Raw genomic sequence first — 9,343 nt, 5'->3', positions numbered from 1 at the left:
AATATTCATACAAAATTAATTACATTTATTATTTTACTAATTAATTAATTTATTTATTAATTATGGACATAAAGTATCAGAAATTCCCAGCATAAGTTTTCATTTATTTCAGCTAATCATATTATCTACATTTGATCATTAAAATATTTCTTGTGTATTTTTATTAATACATAAACCTAATAAACTTCCCTGACAGGTGAGGACTCCAGCAAACAGACCTTGTTTTCTGATTTTGGGAAATAATCTTAAAGACAGAGCTTCCGTTGTTCTGTACCGTGAAGGAGAATAGTTCTGTTTGGATCCAAACTCACAACCTGGAGGCAGGGTTGAATTCAGATAAACCTTTACTAACCTCGAGCTGTGAATCTTATAAACACCATAGCGACAACTAGAGGACACAATTTGGGCTTATTGGCCCTGTTTTTTTTTTTTTTTTTTTTTTTTTTACAAATAATTATGTTTTTTCATGGAGGAATTTTATCAAGAATCATTTGTGAGTATTGCTAAAAAAATAATTTTACATTTAAGAGACCCTTTGTATCCGGGTTTATCACATCTGTTTGTTCATCCCACAGCTTTCACACACTGTATGTGAGTTTCTTGTATTTATCAGTTCTCATGTTTAATGAAAAACGAAAATAAATTCCCATTAAACATGTCAATGAAAACTGCAGCATTCAGTAGACTGGTTTATCAACAACAACAACAACAACAACAACAACAACAACAATTTAAACACACACCATGTTCCCTCCTGCTGCTCCCGATGCAGTCGATCAGCCGAGTCTGATGTGGTGAGTGAAGTCACAGTGTTGAGTTTCACACAAAAAGCTATGAAACTTCATACACACACACCAAACAAAAACCTCTTCCACCTTTGCTTCCAGCTCTTCAGTGAAGTCCTGCAGATGTGCTGAAGAGGTTTAGGACACCGGGAGGGCCAGTGAGGTCACTGGAGTCCAGAGCCCAGTGTATGGTGAGCACAGACTGCTGGTTTCACTGTGGTAAAGTGCTGAAAGGTTCCACATTTGAGGACAGCACTGTGCTTTTGGAGAAAATAAAAAGTGCTCAAGAAAAAATTCCTACATAACATCTACTAAACTCCTGTAAGAAACTTCCATGAATCTGCAGAGAACAGCCCAGAGACTAATAAAGGGTCAGAGAGGTCAAATGTCAGCCTCTCCCATTTCTTCCTCCCCCAACTCCACACCTTCTACATCATCCTCGTCATCCAGCAGGTCAAACAGCGAATTTGTTGGATGATGCTGTTCAGGTTCCTCAGGTACGTTCTTTATTGTCTCTACAGCTGGAACCGTCTCTTCACACACTGCCTCTGACTGCTGCCCCTTCTTATTTATTACTGCCCCTGCAGCCTGGACTGCCTGTCCACACAATGACTCGGCCTCTTGGTCTTTTCCATCTCTTCTTCTCTCTACAGCTTGGTTGACCTGTCCACACAATGACTCGGCCTCTTGGTCTTTTCCATCTCTTCTTCTCTCTACAGCTTGGTTGACCTGTCCACACAATGACTCGGCCTCTTGGTCTTTTCCATCTCTTCTTCTCTCTACAGCTTGGTTGACCTGTCCACACAATGACTCGGCCTCTTGGTCTTTTCCATCTCTTCTTCTCTCTACAGCTTGGTTGACCTGTCCACACAATGACTCGGCCTCTTGGTATTTTCCATCTCTTCTTCTCTCTACAGCTTGGTTGACCTGTCCACACAATGACTCGGCCTCTTGGTCTTTTCCATCTCTTCTTCTCTCTACAGCTTGGTTGACCTGTCCACACAATGACCTCGCTTCTTGGTCTTTCCCATCACTTATTCTCTCTAAAGCTTGATTGACCTGTCCACATAGCTCCACCTCTTGGTCTTTCCCATCTCTTATTCTCTCTCCAGCTTGATTGACCTGTCCACATAGCTCCGCCTCTTGGTCTTTCCCATCTCTTATTCTCTCTCCAGCTTGATTGACCTGTCCACATAGCTCCCCCTCTTGGTTTTCCTCATCTCTTCTTCTCTTTACAGCTCGGTTCACACATTCACATAGCTCCGCCTCTTGAGTCATCATATCTGTTTCTGGAGCTGTCCGTTGCCCTGCTGACCATGCTTCTTCTGGTTCCACTTCAGGCCCATCCGTTACCACAGAGTCCTGGAAAGAATTTATGGTTAATTCAGGTGAGGTTCTGCTGTGTATACAGGTGAACATCTTCACCATCATGGTCTGGAGCAGAAGGGAAGTATGTTTAAGATGATAAGAACTCACTTTAAGGTAAAGTTTCAGCTTCTTGCGGATGTATCTTTCACTAAGGATGCTCTGGGCAATGGACAGCCCTGATTGTTTGGAATGTACCATCATGGCCTTCATAGACAGACCAAACAAACACACACACACACACTCAGCCAGTCAGAGGAAATTCATCATAAACCATCATAAATCAAATTAGAGGAACAAAATCCCACACAACGATTCTGTGTAGGATTTAATTACGTGCTGCATGAAGTTGCTCATTTATTTTAAATATGTTAGGTGTGTGTGTGTGTGTGTGTGTGTGTACCTGGCAGTTGCATTTATGATCAGGAGAGTTGAGGTGTTCCTGAATTAAAGTCTTCTGCATGGGCATGTATACATCACACGCTAGACAGTGAGCTGCTTCTGCCTTCCTCATGAAGTGATCCATACTGATATCTACACACACACACACACACACACACACACACACACTCAATAAGTCAACTTATTGTGACATTCAAAGTAAATGCAAAGGAGGATAAAATTAGTCGTAAACCTTGAGTCAGGTCCTGATCTTCATACAGCTGACAGATGGTAGCACGGTGATCTGGTATCTGATTAATGAGATTTTCAACCTTCTTATGCTTATTACTGAAATGTGACTGTACACACACACACACACACACACACAGAGAACAAATGTGCTAAGTTATGATGAAAACACACAAACATCCTTACAGTCTCTACTGTCTCTAAATTTATCCATAAAATCAACCCACTGCCTTGAAAAAACACTATATTACCAAAAGTTTTGGGACATCCCTCCAAATTATTGAATTCATGTGGAGGAACCTGACTGGAGTCCTGACCTCAACCCCACAGAACACCTTTGGGATGAATTAGAGCAGAGACTATGAGCCAGGCCTTCTTGTCCAACATCAGTGCCTGACCTCACTAGAGGAATGGTCAAAAATTCCCATAAACACACTCCTAAACCTTGTGGAAAGCCTTCCCAGAAGAGTTGAAGCCGTTATAGCTGTAAAGGGCGGGGCAACTCCATATTACATTCATGTGCATGGAAAGGCAGACGTCCCAAAACTTTTGGCCTGACTCTTGGTCCCGGCTCTAATTCATCCCAAAGGTGTTCTATGGGGTTGAGGTCAGGACTCTGTGCAGGCCAGTCAAGTTCCTCCACACCAAACTCACTCATCCATTTCTTTATGGACCTTGCTTTGGTCACTGGTGTGCAGTCATGTTGGAACAGGAAGGGGTCATCCCCAAACTGTTCCCACAAAGAGCATGAAATTGTCCAAAAATGTCTTGGTATGAAGCTGAAGCATTAAGAGTTCCTTTCACTGGAACTAAGGGGCGGAGCCCAACCCCTGAACTCAATGATCTGGAGGGGTGTCCCAATACTTTTGGTGATATAGTGTATGGTTCAGTCTTAACAACCAGAAGATAAATTAACCCTTTAAAGTCTGTGATGGTTCCCATGCAATATCATGTCTTTCATACTGGAAGTATGTAAAATAAATGATGTATTTTTGTAGAACTCCACTGTACTGTATATAAACAGCAGACCCTCAGCTATCAAACGAGACCTGACCATCACATGTCCTGTTATTCAGTTCCTACAGCGATACTAATTCTGCTCCTTCAGCATCACATTCCTGTTTATTATTAAACTATCTTTGCTGATAAGATATCTACATATACTATATCGCCAAAAGTTTTGGGACACCCCTCCAAATCATTGAATTTAGGTGTTCCAGTCACTTCCATGGCCACAGGTGTATAAAATCAAGCACCTAGGCATGCAAGACTGCTTCTACACACATTTGTAAATGCTCATTGATTTTAAGCATCGGTTTCCACCTGTGCAATAAGTACATTCGTGAAAATTCCTAACTTCCATCCATTGTCTATACCCGCCTTATTCCTAATTAGGGTCACAGGGATCTGCTGGAGCCTATCCCAGCACATATTGGGCGAAAGGCAGGGGTACACCCTGGACAGTCCATCACAGGGCCACACATATAGACAGACAACCACACACACACTCACTCCTATAGGCAATTTAGGATTACCAATCAACCTAATGTTTTTGGACTGTGGAAGGAAACCGGAGTACCCGGAGTAAACCCACACAGGAACGGGGAGAACATGCAAACTCCACACAAAAAGGCCCCTGCCTGTTCAAACCCGGGACTCGAACCCAGGACCTTCTTGCTGTGAGGCAACAGTGCTGACCACTAAGCCATGCTGCCCTTCCTAACTTCCTAATTTCCTAACTTAAACCCTACGGATTGAGAATGGGATGTTATTAAAGTTCGTGTGCATGTAAAGGCAGACATCCCAAAACTTTTGGCAGTATAGTGTGAAATCTATTCCCATCAGGTCCCTTAGTGAGTCCGGTTATACCTGCAGGAAGTCCACAGTGGCTTTGGGGAGATGTTCGGACAGGAACTTGAAGTGATCTTTGTGGAATTGACTCTGCAGATGCGCTGTCATATTCTTCCTGTAGAATGAGCGGAACTTGCACACCGAACATATAAAAGCTAGCCTATTGACCGTGTGACGGACGGACAGAAGAAATCACAAATCAGAACGCTGTAAAGAACATAGTGTAATTATTCAGCATTGTTCTGATGAGGTTCTGTTGAGGACCTGACCTCTGGGCTGTGATCTTCATTCCGAAGTAGCCCTGCTTCCTCTGTTCATTATGGAGCTTCCGAAGCCGTCTGCTGTATGGCTTTGTGGAATGCGTCGCTGTGGAAACGACATGGGTTCATTAAATCGACATGATATCTATAATTATCTGTTATCACCACTGATAAGAGGTTCATACCGTGCTCAGTCTTGGCTTCCAGATGTTTCTTCTCTTTTTGTAAAGAAACAACAAACAAGAGCAAGATCAGTGTCTTGATAAAGATGGTGTATGGAATATGGAGAGATGAATAAGAATAAGGAGTGCTCACTGAAGCTCTGTCCTTCTGCTGCTGATGTGGAGGCCTGGAGAAAGAGCAAGACATTTCATTCAGCTCAGATTAGCGATACTCACAGTTCCATGAGAGCATGGTTTACTTACTGGGGCAGGAGTCACATCCTCCTTGGTCTCCTCGGTGTGACCTGCTGCATGAGGACGGCAAAAAAAGAACTGTTAAAGTCATAAATCCATATAATAGTCCTTCTCATAAATCAAGCAGAAATAACGTGGGTTAAACGCGTGTCTGTGGATATACTAGGACTATAACAATTTGGCTAGTGGCTAAATCTGGAAAGGTCGGCCTAGAACAGACAGGAGGTTCCAGGGAAGTACCACTGTCCGAGAGTGGAACCTTCTTCTGCTGGAGCTTCATTTTAAGCCGAGCAAGTTCCTCTTCAATAGATAAAACTGTGCACAAAACACAGAGCAATGGTTGTGGCTTAATAAGTAATGAGTCTAAAAGTCAGGAGGTTATGAGGATAAGAGGAAGATGATGGATTCTCACCAGTACTATGTCCTGGAGCTGCTGGGTTGGAGGCCTGGAGAGAGACACAGGTTTGATTTGTGATCATGTGCATGTGTAAGATACTGAAATATCAGAGATTTCCCAAAGACACATAAGCACAATAATTACTGATATACTGGATCTTATCTATCAATTTCACATTATTACTGTATATAATACTGATAATTATTACTGTAAGTTAAACTGAGGGTAAAACAACAGGTATGTTATAACCACATTATAATTTAATCTTAAACTCATTTCTCCTATCTTAACTCCTCGAGTGTTGTTAAACTCGTCTGAAAACGAGGACTGATCTCAAAATATCATCAGACTTACACTCAACACTGAGAGACACATGTGCCAGCACACGAACACCAGGACTGCGTGTTCAAGCTAAACTTGACCATGTGATTGGCGAGAGCTCCGTTTTTAAAAGCTACAAAAAAAAAACAATGAGATGAAGATATGAAGCTTACAGTTCTATGAGTTCTCTCAGCTGCCTCCATCTTGTTGGTGGAATTTTCTGAAAATACAAAACCATTTGAGAAAATGTGAATAAGATGAAAAGGGAATAAAGTACCAGAAGTAGGACAGAAGATCAGTACCAGTGCTGGAATGGTCACCTCCTGAGGGCTCAGTCCTGACAGTTTTACGCTCCGGCTCGTCGTCTGCGGTCGGCCTCTCCTTCCTCTTCCTCACGTCATGCTCGGGTTGAACCTGCAGCTTTAACACCAAGATCCACACATCAGAACCTGTAATGCTCACGTGTCCTGTCTGAATCAGACTGTCCTCACTGCAGAGTCAGAACTCCAGGAGGTGGAGCTTCTGGAACAAGCCAGAATGAACTCGTGTCCATGTCTCTGCACAAACAGTCCAGGGTTCTGGTTTGTCTCTGTCCAGTCAGCTGGATCAGGTCAGGTTCTACCACCTGGCTGTTCTGCTCTACATCGAGGTAAATATGGTTGGGTACTGTTATGGCTGATCGGTGTACAAACATCACACAGAGTGTAAAGTCCCAAAAAAGGTATGGTTGGGTACCGGTACTGAATTACAGGTAAAACCAGGGAGGTGTACCCACTCCAATCTAACAGAAAACACATGACTATAATCCTGTAAACGCGTCTCTGTGCCACACTTTAGCTTCTTCAGCATTAAATATTTAAAAAGTGTGTGTAATTCTTTTACATAAAGAATAAAAGCTATGTACCGTTTCAGTTCCTGCACCAGCTGCTTCATCTACTGTTGCTATAATACGGAGGTCCGGTGCTTCCTGCGCCGTCTTCGCTGCTTGCGCCTTTGCCGCAGCCTTCAGCGCTCTCCTTCTGCGTTTCCTTAGCTTATCTTTCTCCCTCCTCCTGCTGATGTAATCAAGCTCTGCCCCGAGGTCCATCCCCGTAGGGCTGAAAGTTCTCTGGACCGCACCCATAGACCCGGGCACAGGCCCAGGCCCGGATTCACTGCCTCCACTGAGAATGTCCGGTCCTTTCCCATGTCTCCTGAGATTGCCCCTTCTGCCCCGTCGGTAGTGGCGAGGAGGGTAACCCCCACGTTCTGGGCGCTCGTAGTAACCCCCGTTGCGTCCAGCCCATCTGCCTCTGTGAGTCCTGGACCTCCTGGAGTCGTTAAAGCCGTAACCATTTCGGAATTCATCCACCGCAACAAAGTCTATACCCCCGTACCCAGACATCTCGTCTGTAACAAAGTCGCCGGCGCCACAGGGGTTCTGGGTGTTGGGGAATGCGACGAAAGGCGGGTCAAACTGTTTATACCTGGGAGAAGAGAAAGATGGAGAGCTTAATCACATTAAGTTTTTCAATTCAGTAAGGATGATTTCAGGAAAATAAATAATGTGTATAGTGAATCCTGGAAGTAAGGAACAGAGCTGAAGGAAGTCATTATATAAAAAACTAACAACTGAAAAGCTGCTAGCTGAAGAAGATTAGCCACTAATCACTTTAATGACATCATTTCATCTCCTCACCAGAAGGAATGAACGTACCTTCAACCCTCAGACTCGTTCCTTCAGAATCAGGAGCTTTACCTGTTACACGCCTTGTTCCGAGCTTCGGACGTGAGCTTGTTCACCGTAGCGAAAAAGTCATCCGAGTTCCTCGTCATGGAAGCGTGAGGAGACACCGAGTCTGGACAGTCGCGGTTTCCTGTTCCAGAGGATTGTGAAGCCACATTAAATTCACTTCTGGATGAAACTTCATGAGTTCCAGGTGATTTCTGGAGATCTATCTATTGCCTTCCAGATTCCCCATCCTCCATGTGTAAACAAAACTAGAACATTGACCTCAGCACATTACAGCTGTAAGCCTTCAGGAGACACAGGGTTGGAGGAAATGCAAGGTGGAGGAGATGGGATTTATAATGATGAACAGAGCTGTAGGGGTAAAGATGGAGAGGGGGCAGATGAGGGGGCAGCAGCATTGAAAGCCTACAGTGTGGAGGTGAGAGGACAGGAGAGCAAGCAGGTGAGGGTCAGAGACTTCCAGATTGCAGGTGTGTAGAGGAGAAGGAGGTGTGAGAACATGCAGAGACCTAAAGACCAGAAGATGTCTCCTGTAGTGTTTAGAGAAGGGAACATGGAGGTGTAACTTTTAGAGATTGAGTATGATGTGTTTCTATAATCTCTAGCAGCTGTGTAGAGCTTGTTAATAATCTGCACTGGGAATGGATAAAAATCAGCCCTGGGGTAGCTGAGGCTACTGTGGAGGTCAGAGAAGTGTGGAGGAGGGTCTCTGCTGAAGAACGAGAAACGGAGGGATGAACCTGGGAAACGTTCCTAATGTGAAAGAAAAGCGGTGTCTATTTTGAACTGTTTTAGTGTGTGAGTGTGGACAGTGTGGAGTCCAGAGTAACACCAAGGCTTCAAACATGAGCTGAGGTGAATGCAGGAGAACCTGGGATAGATCATGAGAAGATCTTCAGTGTGGACTTCACTACTACTGAAGCTGATGCTCATACTGTTCTAGTAATTAATGATGATTAACTCCGGAGAGCAGTTATGTCATGTTATGAGCCATTATGTCCTGTTACCATTTTGTCAAGTTACGTGCCATTATGTCATGTTATGAGCTGTTATGTCACGTTACGAGCCGTTATGTCATGTTATGATCCATTATGTCATGTTATGATCCATTATGTCAAGTTACGTGCCATTATGTCATGTTATGAGCTGTTATGTCACGTTACGAGCCGTTATGTCATGTTATGATCCATTATGTCATGTTATGATCCATTATGTCAAGTTACGTGCCATTATGTCATGTTATGAGCTGTTATGTCACGTTACGAGCCGTTATGTCATGTTATGATCCATTATGTCAAGTTACGTGCCATTATGTCATGTTATGAGCTGTTATGTCACGTTACGAGAAGTTATGTCATTTTATGAGAAGTTGTGTCATGTTATGATCCATTATGTCATGTTATGAGAAGTTATCTCATGTTATGAACATCCTCAGGTAAACGAACAAAACCTAAACATAACTACAAACACCCCAGCACAGCTCACACTCTCAAAGTTATTACTTATTAATGTCTTTATATTATTTTACACTAAATGACACACAGATATCGATTTTATGTTAAAGATGTAGACATGATTGTAAAATC

The 9,343-nt window shown here is 43.3% G+C and overlaps 1 protein-coding gene across 8 annotated transcripts in view; it reads right to left on the bottom strand.

Moving 5' to 3' along the window:
• Nucleotides 1–9,343, bottom strand: part of LOC131347125 (uncharacterized) — a 9,509-nt gene continuing 166 nt past the window's right edge. The window contains exons 2-16 of one of the 8 annotated variants that reach the window (XM_058381026.1): nucleotides 7,764–7,881; nucleotides 6,930–7,491; nucleotides 6,346–6,439; nucleotides 6,199–6,245; nucleotides 5,720–5,753; nucleotides 5,548–5,622; nucleotides 5,317–5,360; nucleotides 5,207–5,240; nucleotides 5,077–5,109; nucleotides 4,901–4,997; nucleotides 4,650–4,791; nucleotides 2,785–2,890; nucleotides 2,554–2,684; nucleotides 2,262–2,357; nucleotides 1–2,147 (exon numbers count right to left, since the gene is read on the bottom strand). In XM_058381026.1, the coding sequence (XP_058237009.1) occupies nucleotides 1,167–2,147; nucleotides 2,262–2,357; nucleotides 2,554–2,684; nucleotides 2,785–2,890; nucleotides 4,650–4,791; nucleotides 4,901–4,997; nucleotides 5,077–5,109; nucleotides 5,207–5,240; nucleotides 5,317–5,360; nucleotides 5,548–5,622; nucleotides 5,720–5,753; nucleotides 6,199–6,245; nucleotides 6,346–6,439; nucleotides 6,930–7,491; nucleotides 7,764–7,881 (2,594 nt within the window). In that variant the 3' untranslated portion in view covers nucleotides 1–1,166. Of the gene's footprint in view, nucleotides 2,148–2,261; nucleotides 2,358–2,553; nucleotides 2,685–2,784; nucleotides 2,891–4,649; nucleotides 4,792–4,900; nucleotides 4,998–5,076; nucleotides 5,110–5,206; nucleotides 5,241–5,316; nucleotides 5,361–5,547; nucleotides 5,623–5,719; nucleotides 5,754–6,198; nucleotides 6,246–6,327; nucleotides 6,446–6,929; nucleotides 7,492–7,721; nucleotides 7,882–9,343 lie in introns of those variants that run through there. The other 7 variants (XM_058381024.1, XM_058381025.1, XM_058381030.1 and 4 more) reach the window with 7 other exon arrangements.

This window comes from Hemibagrus wyckioides, linkage group LG26 (assembly GCF_019097595.1).
Source record: "Hemibagrus wyckioides isolate EC202008001 linkage group LG26, SWU_Hwy_1.0, whole genome shotgun sequence".
NCBI lineage: Eukaryota > Metazoa > Chordata > Actinopteri > Siluriformes > Bagridae > Hemibagrus > Hemibagrus wyckioides.
Note: the sequence above shows the minus strand (reverse complement) of the source record. Positions and strands in the feature narration are given on the sequence as shown.